The 16,365-nt window shown below is 36.4% G+C and overlaps 1 protein-coding gene across 1 annotated transcript in view; it reads right to left on the bottom strand.

Annotated features, from left to right (window-relative positions):
- Positions 1–3,151: 3,151 nt before the first annotated feature.
- The window catches only part of LOC104898793 (guanine nucleotide exchange factor SPIKE 1), a 38,926-nt gene continuing 25,712 nt past the window's right edge, over positions 3,152–16,365 (bottom strand). The window contains exons 20-31 of the mRNA XM_010685902.4: positions 15,831–16,024; positions 12,301–12,431; positions 10,944–11,019; positions 10,739–10,849; positions 10,064–10,246; positions 7,888–8,025; positions 7,525–7,695; positions 7,016–7,363; positions 6,575–6,907; positions 6,303–6,488; positions 4,034–5,008; positions 3,152–3,614 (exon numbers count right to left, since the gene is read on the bottom strand). Of these exons, the coding sequence (XP_010684204.1) occupies positions 3,360–3,614; positions 4,034–5,008; positions 6,303–6,488; positions 6,575–6,907; positions 7,016–7,363; positions 7,525–7,695; positions 7,888–8,025; positions 10,064–10,246; positions 10,739–10,849; positions 10,944–11,019; positions 12,301–12,431; positions 15,831–16,024 (3,101 nt within the window). The 3' untranslated portion in view covers positions 3,152–3,359. The remainder of the gene's footprint in view (positions 3,615–4,033; positions 5,009–6,302; positions 6,489–6,574; positions 6,908–7,015; positions 7,364–7,524; positions 7,696–7,887; positions 8,026–10,063; positions 10,247–10,738; positions 10,850–10,943; positions 11,020–12,300; positions 12,432–15,830; positions 16,025–16,365) is intronic.

A 16,365-nucleotide genomic window follows, 5' to 3' on the forward strand; every position in this document is an offset into this window, starting at 1 on the left:
AAAATTTTTAAAAAGAATTTACTTGAAAAAAAACGTGACCCTTGCTTTGGAAGGAAACCAAAAATTGTACAACTTTTTATAATGAGTGGCAGCAAAGTCACACCCACATGACTTGCTGCACCATTATAGCTTTTCCCCCCGTTTTTGTTTCTTTTTAAAACCAAAAGCTGAACATTTTTTTTTTTTTGGTGTTTGGGCACGCAAGAACCAAAAGAAAGAGGAAGGAAGAAAGAGAAGAAGAAGACAGGTGCCGTACTCCGGTCAAGTCGCCGGAGTTACGTCGGGTTTTAAATTTTTATATTATTTTCTGTTTAAAATCTTCGGAAATAACAATGGTGGTTTTAAATCTGAAATTTGGAACTTACCAAAGAGATGAAGAAAGTGAATTACGTGAGAATCTTTGGGTTTGGGGCATATATATATGTATGTAAATCTAGGGTTTTCATCAAAAGATAAGTATGTAGAAAATATCTAATCCTTTCCCAAAACCAACTCAAATTATAATTTCAGAATATTCTTTTGTCTCTATCTTTCTTTTGAACGAAAAAATCTATTTAGAAAAAAACATTCTGATTTCGAATTTTTTTTTTTTTAAAAGATAAAAATTTGATTTAATAAATAAAAAAACAGTTTCATAAAAATCTGATTTATTATGATTTTTCTTTATTTTTCAGAATTTTATATTTGTAAAATCTTATTATAACAAAATAAATTTTATAAAATAGTTACAAAAATTTGGGATATTACAGTAGGGATTGGAAGGGGGGTCACAACGACACCCACAATGTTACACAGAAGACTAGGGGTGAAAGTTCGGTGTGCGGTTTGGATTAGAGCCTAATCAATCCGCATCCAAACCAATTACAGTTTGAATCCGATCCAATCCAATCCGAAATTTCATACTCTAAATTGGATCCGATCCGAAAATCCGATTTTTTTAAAATTCTAGTTTTTCGATAAAATAAATTAAGCACAACAGAAGCCTAGTAGATCTAGGAAATGAGGAATTAAGTGCCGTATGTGTTTTAGGGGAAGGATTGAAGTGCTATGTGTATTGGGTTATGAAGTAGTTTTTTTTTATAATAAAAAATCAGTTAAACACTTAAGCCAATCCAGATACATAATACAAGACATGTTACTATTTGGTTATATTGGATTTTTGGATCCAATTACCCTCAATCCAATCCGATCCGAAAATCCAAATTTTCAAAAAATCTCAATCCGAATCCAATCCGAACACAATTCGAATCCGATCCGAATTACTAATTCGGATTGGATTGGATTGGATTTTGGATTTTATCCGAATAACTTTCACCCCTACAGAAGACAATCAACCCAAAATTTGTTACGCAACCAACTCACCAAGATAACCAACAATATTGCAATATATAATCAGCAATAAAACACTAACGAAATGCAACGATAAAAGGAAGAAATAATAACAAACAACGCACACGAATTATACGTGAAAAACCCTTCGATGTGAAGGATAAAAACCACGGGACCATTTAAGGAGTCCACCCTATACTTCTCTTATTGATAAATTGAGGGAAAAAGAACCCAAATCAGTCTACAAAGGTTCATAGACCCACCAACAATCACCAAGAACAATAAGAGATCAAAGTATAACAATAAAGTGAAAGAATATCACCAAAACAGTAGTTTTGTCCAGAGGCAATTTCCGATGACCCGGAGCTTGAATTGACTATCCGAACGGTCAGAATGTAGCCCCGTGTGTTCCCAACAAGCTGACAAAATTTTAGCAAAATCCAACAGTGGGATCTCCACCGGCGACCAAAACACTGGGAGTGTGCTGAAGAAAAACGAGCAGAACAGCACCCTAGGAACTCTCTTTTGTGTGTGTCTGTAATCTGAAAAATTGCTACCCTCTTTTTACCCACTAAGTGTTTTCACCAAAAGCCTCTACAAGCTTCTCTTAGAAGCCACAAAAAAAAAACGTGTCAAAATGGATCCAAAAAATAAGACATAATATGTCCATCATAAAAGCCCATAATACATGTGACCAAAAAAGCAATAAAGATATTGCAAGATGGGCTGGACCGATAACAGAAAAGGGATATTGTTCTTACACTTACGGTTCGTTTGGTAGTCGTTAATAAATTGCGGTAATGGGAATGAATTTTAAGTGTAAATTTATTAGGGAAGCACCGTTAAAATCTCCATAGGGAGGCATTTTTTCTCCATGGACAAGCAATCTCACCCCTAAACTTGTGTTTTGTCTCCAAGGGAAAGCAATTTTCATTACCACTCATTACACCCTACAAGGTGGTATTGGATGGGAATGAAAATTCAAGAAGGAAAGTGGACACTTTAGGATGAATTAGCATTACCATGGTAATGGACAATGATATTTTTCACAAATTTACACACAAATTCATTCCCATTACCACCATTTATGACCAACTACCAAACGGGCCGTTAGTGTTTCAGTAAGCCACTCTCAACTTGATGTGTTGTCTTAACTCCTTCCTTGTTGGCTTGTATCCTAAGTTAAATAGACTACCCACCCATGAACACCCCTAACAAGTAGGATATGAGTCTACATCTAAAAATTATGGTATAGGTAAAGATTTAGCCTTACTCTATCCATTGTCATCCCTAATTTTCACATCCATAATAATCTTCGTATCTTACATCCAAAAGTTACACATCCATTATATTGTTGTTATACATCAAAAAGCATATGTTTGTATATCAAAGATGCCAAATAAATAATATTTTCTTTGCTGACTGGCGAATGTTCGCCATTAAGTTTTTCAGATCACCGACTTTGTAAATTTTAGTCATTACATGCTTTGAGGACATGAGGAGCGACCAATACCTCGTTCCATGGGATTTTCCTATGGCATATGTTTTTTATGAAGCTGGTGTACAAAAGTTATCGCGTATGTTCTTACCGGTCGCTTGTGCTGACACATAATTTCGGGGAGACCTGGGTTGCATAATTCCAGGGATAAAATCCTGTCCTACTCCCATGCAGTGTAAATTTAGGCATAATTGTTCTTTTACAACTCCAGATATGAGCATTTTGCCTTTTTTTTCTGCAGAAGGGATTTTGGATGTATAGGTTTAGGTCCTTGTTGGCAAACATCGGCTGAATCGCTTTCATGGATCATTTCTCCAACAGATATTCATATGTAACAGAAAGCTTTACACTTTCTTGACTTTTAGATCAAGGATTACATGCACACTGAGTTATGACTTGATAGTAGGAAAGAATATTACATACGATGTTAGATAAATTGGAGAATGATAACATCTACAAATGGTAGAAACAAAAAGAAGGTTTCCTAACAATCACATCTTCATATGAACACAATAAACAATGAGCTAGACTTTTAAAGCTCTGAGAGAATAGCAGGAATATAGTGAGATAACTCTGCTGTAAGTGATTGAAACCCATTTACAAGCTGTGTGTGAAACTCCTGATCTTCTTCTCCAATCAGCCTAAAATGTACTCTAATTGCCCTCTTACATACAGCCATGAATTCAAGGAGTGCGGCAATGAGTTGCTGTAGTTCCTGTGAACGAAGCCTAGTTGCAGGCTCACCTGAGAGAAATGCAGTACACACGCTCAACACTCCACTATTCACCTGCAAGGATATGATTTCCAAGGATCCATCAGAGTTCCACCAGTTGGTGAAAAATGCAATTAGGTTTCTGCATTCTTCCCATTTCCTTTTTGCTCTTCTTTATTTTTTTCTTCGGGGAGGGGGTGAGGAGAAGGGTGGGAGAGAATTTGCACTGACTATCAGCTGAAGTCACCAAGAATTGGTTTGATGAATTTTGTACAAGTAAGGTTTACATTACATGCCAGAAGCCCAGAACCCTAGCCTTCGCATACTTTCATTGAGGGGTGTCTACATTATATGATATTTCATTTGTTCAAGGCATTAAATCAATTATTAAACAAAATTCCAAGATCAGTGAACAACTGGAGTCATATTTATCGCATAGAAACAGAAGTTATCATATAAATGTCAGAAAATGGTGAAGAGTTCATGATACTTACTTGAACTGCAACACTGCCTTGCAGTATTCTCTGCAGGCTCTGTAGGCGTGGCAACTGGTCCCCTTCAGAGCTTCGAGGTTCTTCAAGCTCATTTCGAAGTGCAGCTGTCCGAGTTTCAATCATTCCAATCGCATTTTCCACAGGTGAGAACTCCATAGATTCAGATTTTATCACCAAAAGCCTGTTAACAAGAGCAGGAAATGAGCCTTCTGTTTGAAGAACTGTTCGTCGTTTCCACTGGTCCTCTAGTCCACCTTGAGTCTTCCCATTTTTAGTAAAGGGGGTATCAAACAGAAATCGGTCGAAAACACGAGCACGGACACTTCCAGTGGAAAGGGAAAAGATCCTCTCCCTCCTACTTCCCAGGTCTTCATCTTCCATCACCGGATCAACAGCAGTAATCTGTAAGTAACACACGCCGGGCTGCAACTCATCAGCCTTTACTTGTCTAGAATCTTGTATAATATGAAGCCTGTGATTACCATCCATCCTGGATTCATATATATGACTAAGCTTTTCCATGATATCACCAAGCCGTACATCACGAGGCTCTCTGTAAACATATTCTTTTTTATCCAGCTTTCCGAATTTCTCACCATAAAAGCCTACCCTGTAATATGTAGCATCAGCAAAAGGAATTGGGCTTGCTTCTTGTTCAAGGATTGATTCATATATACTAGTCAGCATTGTGTGGCATTTGGCTAGCTGTCCATATGCCCTTCTGCTTTTGTACACAGGAATCACCAATTCTAGAATACTAGCACAGAAGTGATAGAGCTCAGCTTGAGAAAAAAGCTTGTTGGCAAGCTGAAGGTATTTCACAGCAGAATCAACAGTTAGCTTCGAAGCACCATATCCCTCCACCTCAGCAGCAGAGGCCTCAGAATTGATCTCACTGTTGACCATAGGACATATTTTGCGCAGAGCAGCAACATGTTCTTTGCTCCATACACCATCATTTCTACTAACCAGAGCCTGCGAAAGAACCGACATTAACACTAATAAATAACAATTAGGATGATCATCAGTAAGTGTATATTACTATTTTCATAAAACATTATAATAGTCCACCAAATTGTTCTGCCATCACAAAGGCCACAAACTTGATTAATCTATGACCTTTACATTTGGCAAAAAGTGCACATGTACCATGTGCCTGTGTCCAGTGAGGACCATAATAAGAAATGCTTAATTGGATCATCAATGACTTGGTACGCAAAGAGTACAAATGTAATGCTATTGTACATTATCATCATACATTGCATATACAAGATATTAAAATACACATACCTTCATCTAGAAGTAGAAATAGAAAGAATATGCATACAACAATTCTGAAAATGCCAGATTACTAATAGAAAGAACTGGAAGCCCCCGAGACTTGGGTCTTTCTATTGGTTAGGTCGGGTTTAGGTTGGATTACTTTGGGTCAAGAGTTATCTTGGGAGCATTCATATATTTTTTTTTTCTTTGCTTTAAATTGTAAAAGATTGAAGTTATCGAGTTATTTTTTCGTTCTCTCTTTCAAGTTTTAATGATAAAAAGCTACCAATATTTATTCGATCATTAAAAGTGATGACACAAAGTAATTGCACACCATATGGGTAAAAAAGCAATTGGGCTGCTAGGCCCATGCAAATAAGAACTTGCATTAGGACAACTATAGTTAATCTCAAGCTTAGTAAATCAAACAAAAAAGGTTTGAAAACACGTAGTTGTCCAAGGCCACATCAACAAGGTTGCACCACGTTTCCGACCGAAAACAGACTTCCCAAACTTGCCAGAAACTGGATCGGGTTGGAGCATACTTGATTGATTTTACAAGTCAATAAAAACAACGGTTAACTGAAAACGAAGGCGAAGATGTGTAGAAATTTACTTGATTGAGGTATATGAAGTTATGAACAAGAGCGCTGACAAAAAGTTATAATTTGCAATACGATTACATGAAGATAAGAGTTATTTACTAATTATAATCACTTCCCATTTAAGCTAACTTGTTTCACAACATATATATAAATATTGTTTGCCTTTGAAGTGAAGAGTCGACCCTTACCCAACCCATTTTGACCCACTGTTTTACGGGTTATTTGGCTTCAAGATTTCAGGTTCAATTAGGTTTTGGGTTGTAAATATTGTTCAAAACACATAAAACCTGCTAGGGTTGGGGTTGGGTTTGGGGTTGGTTCATAGTTTGACAGGTCTAGTCATAGTGAATCGTAGCATCCAAGCTAATTTACATGAGACTTCTAATTTAAAGACAGAATACCTGCATAACAACACCAGCAACAGCGACTGCGCATTGTGCTGCTTCAGCCCAGGATTGCATTTCCTGATGCGCATCACAGAGATGTAGTAACCACATTATATGAAGATCTGGAACGGGAGCGAATGCTACTGCAAGTTTGTAAAAGCTTTCTGCTGCCGCATACCTATCAATGTTCATCACAGGACCCTGCCAAGAAGAAAGACGGTACAGCAATCCAAAGTGTCAAATTGTTTGCCTCAGTATAGGAAGCTCTAAACAGAGTAATATCTTACCAAAAGAGCGTGTTCCAGGCTTGCATCGAGAGCCAGAATAAGATTGTCAGAGAGATATCTAACTTCTGACCAAGACCACCTATTCTCAGAGGACTTTTCTGGAATAGCTACTAGTGCACTCTCAGGGAGACCACATTCCCTCAGCAAACTAGCGCTTTTTGCTTCATCTGCCATTTCTTCCAATGACTTACGAAGTCTCTGCTCTTCACCACTCTCTTCAAGACTTCCATCAGGCTTCATTAGCGTAGCTTGTACATCTGACATCAACTCTGACAATGTAATGGTTAGCATGACTCTAAGCCTTGTTGTCTGCATGAAGTGACAGAAAGAACTCTGCGAAAAGGATAATACTACTTGTTATTACAGGGTAATAACCTTAGAACTGAGGTAACAGAGAGAGAAGCAGCACTCAAAACTGTGCAATGGTAAACGGGATCATACCCGTACGAGAATCTGAAGCCCAACTACAGCCATTCTACGGATGTTTTCGTTTCTATAGACAGCAAGGCGAAGAAGATGGAAAGCAATTTGCTTAAGAAAGCGATCATTTTCACGTGACATTAGTGTTGATCCATGAGAGCTCAACATACTGTTAAACACCAGCAGAAGAGCTCTCCAGAACGTAAGTGGCTGGTTCCTTGAGAAGAAGCTTGTAAATATGGAAGTAATGCAATCAAGTTTCCCATAATCTGTTGCGATTCCATGTGCTGCAGCAGTTGTCGAAAATTTCTCAATAATTTCTAGAACTTGAAGACTGACAGAGGCACACAAATTCTCCTCCCAAAGTTCCTGAGAGAAACAATGATATTACCCTAACAATACCAATTGCGGCACGAAAGAACAAATTGCAGGCCAGATCTCCATGTAAAGATTTAAGTTCGACATATGATATGCTCTTATCAAATGAAACATTTTTTCATGCATAAGTTTTACCATTGTAGAGCACTCACCAGCTTCTGTCTCAGGATTGGATGCAATGATTCCCTTAGTGCTTGCGCAGAAGTTCCTATCCTGGAGGACTGTGCTTGAGCTAATGCTTCTCTCAACGAATAGGGTTGGCTTGGAGAGCTTAACTGAGAGTTCACTCTTTGCCATAAATAATTCTCTGGTGTTCTATGAGGCTGCAATGTTTTTGACAGCACCCAAAAGAAATGAAAAAGAAACAGAGATCGTAAACTTGTTCAAGAAAACTAAGACAAACAAGAAACATTAGAATATTTTACAAAGTCTATGCTGGATCCAACTTCATAAGAGCTGGACAATGATAACAAGAGGAAAGCGTTCTACAAATTTACAATATTCATGTTTCTTACCTCTTGTCGAGATGCCTCAGAGAGATAATTGTTGATGGCTGGAGAGAGCCTGTCTGAGTATTTTGGAGATGCAGTTCCCTCCCCCACAATACTACGAGAACTATTTCCAATAAGCATACCATCTGATGGTTTTTTATGCTGCAAAAATATCAATTGACCTCGTGATTTGGAGGATAAAGAGCAACGCAATTGGATAAAACTAATTTTGATATCATAAAGATCCCACGCATTTGACCTCGCGATTTGAAGGATAATATATCACAAGGGATTTATGCCAACCATATATAACTTTATACTTGAGGTTTATTGATCTAATATCTTAATGCAGTGAAAATTCCCTTATTGATTATCCCTGCAGGATTTACTGCATCCTTTTCCAGGAAACAAACTCAACATTGTCAACACTGAAGCATAAAGTACAAATTTATCTCCAGCCATACATGTAAAGCAACAAACACTGAAAGTATTTTGTAAAGTATTCTAAACTTCTAATAGTTTCACTATATTGAATTCAAATCTGAGTTCATCTGTTAGGGGCTTTAAGGAAGAACAACTTAATTTTACCTATTCTTCTAATGGCATCTCTCTCTTCATCAGATGGTCCCTCTTTTCATTTCGCATTATCTCTCTCCTATTTACACCTCAGACATTGTGCCTTTGCCTCATGTTGCAATTATTTTGGAAGAAAGGAAGTATAAATCATGTGATCCAATACTACTTTTATCCAATCAATCCAACCTCGAGGATGTTATGTCCTTACCAGTGCACAGGTGCATTGAACATCTACGATAGGAAAATCAATGAAATCAGAATAATTGATGCGAGCAACAAAACCTCTCATACGATCTATTGATTAGGGAAGCCCTTCCTCTCATTGCAAACCTAACCATGTCAAAACCATCCTCTATGACCACTTTAGGAACACCACTAATCACATAAATCCCCAATCTCAATAGGAATGTGGATGGGGACATTAAACAGATCAACCCACCAACCATTGTTCCCCCTCTATCCTTTTTCCTTATAATAAAAGAAGCTTTAACTGTAGATACCGCTTTGATCTCCCACATAAATTATGAACTATAACCCCTTTATGCTAGATAAGAAAGTAGCAAAGCTAATTTTTCAACTCAAATACAAGGACCTAGCATCAAAAGCTTTACCCTATTTCTTCTCTTGTAGTAAGAGGTAGGCATATGTGTCCCCATGGGAGAAAGGCATATGCTACTTCTAAGAATTACTGTTGGTCACCAACTAAAAATGCCAATTAACTAGTAAATCTAGAGTAATTAGGGGTGCGAATAATTGTATTCAATAAGACCAATTTGAAATCAGCCAAAAAGAACCTAGCTCCATTCGAAGAGGTGAGACTTCTCCCACAAGGAATCTCTCTAAATACTTTTCTCAATGAGTACAAAAGATACTCCTCCTTTCTATTTGTATTACACTCACATGCTGCTGTAACTAAGTTTCTCCAAAAAGTTCTCTCCTTTGCATATTCTGCTGTAACTCACTACAAGTCATTATTACATAGCATCTTTTTTGTTCCTTTTCCTGGTGTATATGTGACTGTGTGTAATATGGGAGGTCTGAGATGATTCTCTGCAGCCACATAATTTCGACATCAATCAATTACATATACATCGTGACATTGTTTGAGCACAAGTATTCCCCATCATATTGACAAATATAGGAGTTAGATTAAATCATAATATCAGGAGTTTTGAGTTATAAGTATTAAATAAAAGCAAACAACGTTCTCATCCATAATCAAGCTATATTACCACTTCTTTCCCCAAAACTTATCCAACAAAGACACTTATCTTTTATCTTAGATTACAGAAATTTACTTCAACAAAAACAAAAAAAAAAATTCATTGACAAAAGCAAAGATGGGGAAAGGACATGCTGAAAACATCTTGAAGCCTTAAATAGCAAACATCCAAATTAGCACCAAACCACTAATGAGATTATTTCTAACAAAGAAGCTGACAAATTCGCTCAAAGGAGGCACTGAAGAAAAACTGTCCTCGGACGAGGGGAAGCCAGGTTAGTTAGAAATTACGAAGTAATTGGAACAGACATCAGCAGCTAAGGCCTCAGAAAGGGAATTTGACAATTTGCTACACAACACAATTGAAGTAACAATGTATACCATAGAGAAGTTGAAACAGACCTCAAAAAGGATTAAGCATTCCTCTAGTACTTTGAAAAACAATCTGGTTCTTGCAATGCTTTGCTGCCAGGCTTTGATAAGCGATGCATCATCCAGATTGCGTACAATTTGCAACACAACAATCAAGATTTCACGCTTTTCAGCAGCACCGAGGTTGTAAAATACAGGCATTTCGTCAAGTATCTGCATAAATCATGGATTTGATATTTAGTTTTGCAGAATACCCCATAAGAAAAAGAGTATATTTTGAACCTTGTTGGTAGATTCCATTAAAATAACAAATGAACTTAGAAGGTTCCATCTTCCATGTATACCACGTTTTATAGTAAACAATAATTAATAGAACCAAGACCATTCAGCAATTCGACACGAGTTCACCTGCTCAATGGAAGCCGCAAAGCCCCCACACAAAGCCAAAAGACTGATGTATCTCGTTCAAATTTTCAATACCAACAAAAGATAATATTCACCGTCTGCTTTGAGGCTTATACCTTTATAAGACATCCAACACAACAGTGACATATCTTTGTCGACTAAGAATAAAGAAAATAAAGACAGTTCATATACTGTCAGAAAAGAAATTACCAAAGGAAACAAAAATTTCGCCCTATAATTCCATATTTGGCAATTGTGACTGCATTTGGGGGCTGATCTAAGAGAACTAAAACTGCTTACCTGGCTAATCAGTGGAAAATATAGCTGTGCGATATATAGTTTATCTTCAGGCTTTTGGTAACGAGAATCAAATTCATGTTTGCACATGAGAACCACCAAGATTCTAGCCCCCTACAGATATACGATTCTTTAGATCCCCAGAGAAAGTTATTGTAATAATTGTTAAAAAGAAGATATGTCAACATAAGTCTATGAGTGAACCCACCTTAGTCTTCAGTGATAGATCGTCGTGATCTAATGTGAGGAAAAGCTCCTGTATCAGCATTGATGCAAGATAATTCCTGCAAATAGATCAAGTTAGCAATTGCAGATATAGTTAGCACCAAAACTTTTACTGAACATACAAGTTCAAAGACGCAATTAAGACAAAAAAAAAAATCAAACAGGCACCATTGAACCAATAGTAGTTCAGACACAATACACAAAACCATAAGCTGAGGCAGTTTGACACCTAGACCTTCTAATGCTATCTTTTCTTAAAAGTTTTCTTAAAGTTGTAACTATGGATATGAAAGCGAAACGTTGAAGCAATCAAACCGAAAGAAAAACAATTTTTCAATAATGAATTTCTTTCTACAGAAACATGCTAGGGAATCCCTTAAAGAGAACCTTTGTCTATGATATTTATGTAGTTTAACTACTAATGGAATAGAACTTTCAATTACTGCTATCAACTGTAAGTCCGTAACAGATAGTTACTATTAGAAAATAGACTCAAAATTCAAAAAGAAATGAAGTGGATCTAGAGTGAAAATCTAATTATTCAAATAGCATTTAGCTTCTTCACAAAACATGCTAGGGGGATCACCTAAAGAGAACCTTTCTCTTTTATTTGGCCAAGATTAGACGTAATGAAAAAAGACCGTTTTAATGCAGCAAGTCACTGTTACAAACAAAACCCAGTGGCAAGAAGGATGTTATTTCTATAGCGGCGTTATGTAACGACATCTCTAGGATTTCAAGATCCATTTCATAACATCAGTTACATAACTGAACGGACGAGTTTTGATTCCTTGACCCACACATAAACACGTATACAAAGATTAGATTCGTTATTCCTAGATTTTATAATCTTTTCAAAATTATCATATGTTCCAAGTGGAGGACAAAAAAATCCTCTCTTTTGACTAATTGGTCAATCAACTTCATCCCCCTGCAGTAACTTTTTTCTTTTTCGTCTTATAATTTCCATTCTTCTCATCACACTCTTTCCTTCCGTCTTTACCTTAATCTATCTCTCATGCTCTCGACACAACACTTACAACTTAAGTACCATTGTTGGTCTCCCCTTTCTACAGGTACCAGAAAGTCATGAAGCTTTATAGTGACTATAAACCCATGTGGAACTTGTTTCTGCAATCAAAAAACTATCCTATTTCTTTAGAGTATATTCCATCAAAATCATAAAGAAAATACTTATTGCTTTAAAAAAATTACGATATCTGCACATACCATCAACATTAGATTGTATGCACAACAATTATAAAAAAATGACTTCGGGACTGAAGTAATAGTATGTATAACAAGAAAGCTAAGTTGAGCATGGAGATGATAATTATTACCTATCAGAAGGATCTCGTCCTGGCATTTCCACAAAAAGATCATGATCACATATAATCTGTAAATAGGTAAGCTTACAGTCATGAAGAACAGATTGGCATAAACCAGAAAACTTATCCAGATACAAGGACGCCTGCAATAGGAGAAAATTTTGAGTCAGATAAGTTGCAGCAACAGTCCACTTCTCCACTATGGCCATAAACAGTGTTACCTAATTCGCTATCTAATTCGCCTTTTGAATTCGCCAATTCGCCCAAAATGAGCCAAAAATGGACCAAAACGGACCATAATTCGCTTTTTTCAATTCGCGATTCGCGTGAGAATTAGGGAATTAGGTAACACTCATAATTAAAACATATTCAAATTTGAGCATATACTTCTGAGCCTATTTTGGAATAAGAAATTGAAAACATACGATGAAATGACCGTGACAAATTCACCAGAACTTCACAAAAATAAAAAGTTATAATATATTATAAAGGATCAAATGAGAAGGCGCTCAAGAAAAGTGCGAAGATTTCATGTGCATCATTATTGAAATTGTGCGACTTTATTGAACTAAAGAGTATGCACACCTTTTAGGACAACCCGGGTTGCTTAAATAATAAGTTATACTTCAAAAGGTTTCTGGTATCTGGAGGATCTACAAGTACAAGTGCTAATTCTATTGTCATCTTTCTCTGCTTTAGTTATTGGTCACCTTTGAGTACTTCAAGGCCTAAGGTGATCCTTTGTCTCTAACTCTAATCAAACACATAAATGATTATCTTGAACCACGTGATTTGAATTTTCAATAAGAGGACTATGGTTGTCTTTGGGGTTGTCTGGCAGGTGACGAGGTGGTTATCTTGTCTTCTATCCACAATTTGCATATCCATCATAACAATTAGTGCACTGAACTGGAACTACTCTTAACCATTCATCTTGGTCATATCACCTCATCAGGACGGCAGAGTGAAGGTTCTTAAGCTTACCACAACTGTGATATTAAGCCACAACAACCATGAATCATCCACATAGCAGTCCAAAGTGATTCTCAACCCATTATCATGATTGCAACCACATTCAAGATCTATAACCCTGTTCTTGACATATTCTCCTCCTAACTCCTGAGCCACTTTAGGATTCAAACCTCTTCTTACTTATCCAAAGAATCCTCCAAGTGATGATCCTATGCATGTTTTGGCATGGAACAAGTGAGACAAGCTTCTAAAGTCTAGCTGGGAGGAAAGCTCATTTGTCATGAATGGACACTTATGTTGGCAAAATTAAGATACATGCTGATAGAAGAGAGGATCATTAACGAATATCTAAAGTTTGAAGCAGAGAATAAATAGAGGTTTAGATCATTGTATTGGTATCTGTAAGCACCTCAGAAGGAGATATGATCTTAAATTTCCCTATAGGCCCTACTTTTCATCACATGACATATAGGATAGTATGGACTTAACCAATTGAAACCTTACACTTATTCCTGCCTTGACTAGATACCTAAAATCAAAGTTTTCAAATTAGGTCAAGGATTCTTGTTGGAGGGAGCCATGTGTCATCAATTTGGGACCAAGTGAGAGGGAGGGAGCATGAATTTGTCCAGCTTAAATATTGGTGCATGTGAAGGTTTTCATTGTTAATCTACTCCCTCGTTTTTTTTTTTTTTTAATTGCTACATTGTGTTATGAACAAGAGTTTATGTCACTTTGAATCTTTTTAGATGGTACTTTTTGAATCATTCAATGTAAAATAATGGGGAAAAGTGAAAAAGTAGTACTTTTTGGTGGAAAAAAGAGAGATTCAAATGGTCCTTCTCTATGTTTTGCTCTTTTCTCGGGGCAGGTCTTCCCTTTGGATACACCATATTTCACACACCAAGCATCATTAGGGCTACCTCAAGAGCAAATAAGTCTATTAAAGCTTGTCAGGCTATTGAGTACAGAAACACACTACAGCATGCATATTTTTGCAAGATCACTCAAGATCTACAATATTTTCTAGGAAAATCGCAGATTACACATGCTCGAGCAAACTTTGCAAAAATGGGCGGACTTACTTTTTTTGTTAGTATCCTACTCTTCCATGTTTAGCATATGTTGTCATTGGTACATACTACCTCCTTTTTTTAGTTGAACCGAAAGGGTTTGGCATGTTTGCCAACACACAACTTTATACATTAATAACTTTAGTTATAGGTAAGTAAAACTTCTAGAAAGTCGATACTCGATATTATAAATCTATATAAGGAGAGGAATCTAAAAGATCCCATATGACTATGATTTTTGTTATTCATAAATATTAGAAGGTCAAAGTCGGAAAACAAACAGTGTCAAAGTCAATTTAGCAAAACAAAGAAAATAGGGAGGAAGTACAGTTTTTTCGGAATAAATTACATTTCTAGCTAGAGAAACAAAAACATTTACCTTGGATTTTACTGAAGTTGAATGTTTGATGATCTCATCTCAGAGTCGACTAATCTAATCCATGTAAAATGAATTGAGCTCTTCGCACAGTTATTTCGTTAAACTTTTTTTAGTGCTTTAATTGTTTATGCATTAATTATACTTTCTCTACTAAATTTTAGCTTATTATCTCTAGATCACAGATTTTATGATTATATCGGTAGTAGATTATCTTATACTGTTAGTATACATAGCTACGGACTACGGTAGTTTGACGCTAGGTTTGGACCGAAACCCACGTTGAAATTATAGGTTTGTAAATCAAATTGCAGTTCTGGGTGATTAATATTTAGATCTGTGATGGTTCTTAATGCTTCAATTGTGATGGACCCACTATTGTTGGAATGCCTAATGTTAGACTAACTGTTCTAGCAATGACAATGTGGTCAATTTATTAGTGAGTTAGTTCTATTAGATTATCACAAATTTTATAATTATATTTTGATGATCGATTATAAGAGAGTAGTAAATCAACCTAATTAGTAGGCACACCCTTCTATGTTTAAAATTGAACTTCGGGTTAAAATCTCCCTCATTTAATCCACTTCATTTAATATCTCGCCTAAAATTTATCTTATTTGGTTTGACAAATACCCATTACACGTGTTATGGTGAAAACGCATACTCTCATTTCTCCTTGTTGGTAAATTGTTTGGTTGTTGTTTTGTTGTTTAATTTAATTGAATTAGTTGCCAATTGCTCAATCTCGCTCCTAGAGGCTTAGATACCTATAGCTTAAGGTTGCTGGTGCTTGACTCTAGTCCTTGTGGGATTTATTTGTTCTTGCCAAAAGTATTTCTATAGCCATGCACATAACTGATGATTAAAATCCTCGGCCTCCCTTAATTATATGCCTCTAGGACTTTAGCTGAGAATTTTTTAATAGAATATTCAGCAGGATCTTCACTTATACAGAAATTACCACTCTTTCTCAATGTAATGTTTTATTTCCCTCTATTGACGACTTCGCTTCTTTTTTACTTGTATACTAAAATAAATAAACAAAATACACACACGTGCACATTGTACTCTAAGAGCATAGAACAAGGCTCAAGTAAAATTCAGAGAAAGAAGCATACCAACTCAAAAACTTGACGAGGCTCAATAATAGACAATAGGTCATAGCAGAAGAAAGCCAAGCTACTATTTAAACGTTTGGCTAAGCTCAACCCTTTTTTGCAGCGCTCGTGTACTTCAGTGATAAGGCAATCATACAGCTGCGTAACGCACCTGAAAACACCTTCTTTCAATTGCATTGGTGGAACATCCTCACCTGTACAATCAAATAAGAAACCCATCTAACTTTATCAGCGCCACCTCATGGATCCAATCTAGGAAAAAAACGCGGCCGCGGTCGCATTGTCGCGGAAACGACTTGTAACAGGGAAATAGAACGTTTGGCAGCTGACGCGGCGTGAATTTTTTAAAAAATTCACATTAAAATGTTTTAACCTTATTTTCAATTTTAGTTTATGATGCATTACTACAACATAATATAATCAAATCTATTAGAATATCATGTTTCACCTAACTATATAATTAAATCATATAAACAACTTGGCCAATGTTTGAAAAGAACGAATGTAACGGGGATAAAAGCGTTCTGACGCGACG

The sequence above is a fragment of the Beta vulgaris genome, chromosome 7, assembly GCF_026745355.1.
Source record: "Beta vulgaris subsp. vulgaris cultivar EL10 chromosome 7, EL10.2, whole genome shotgun sequence".
Lineage (NCBI taxonomy): Eukaryota > Viridiplantae > Streptophyta > Magnoliopsida > Caryophyllales > Amaranthaceae > Beta > Beta vulgaris.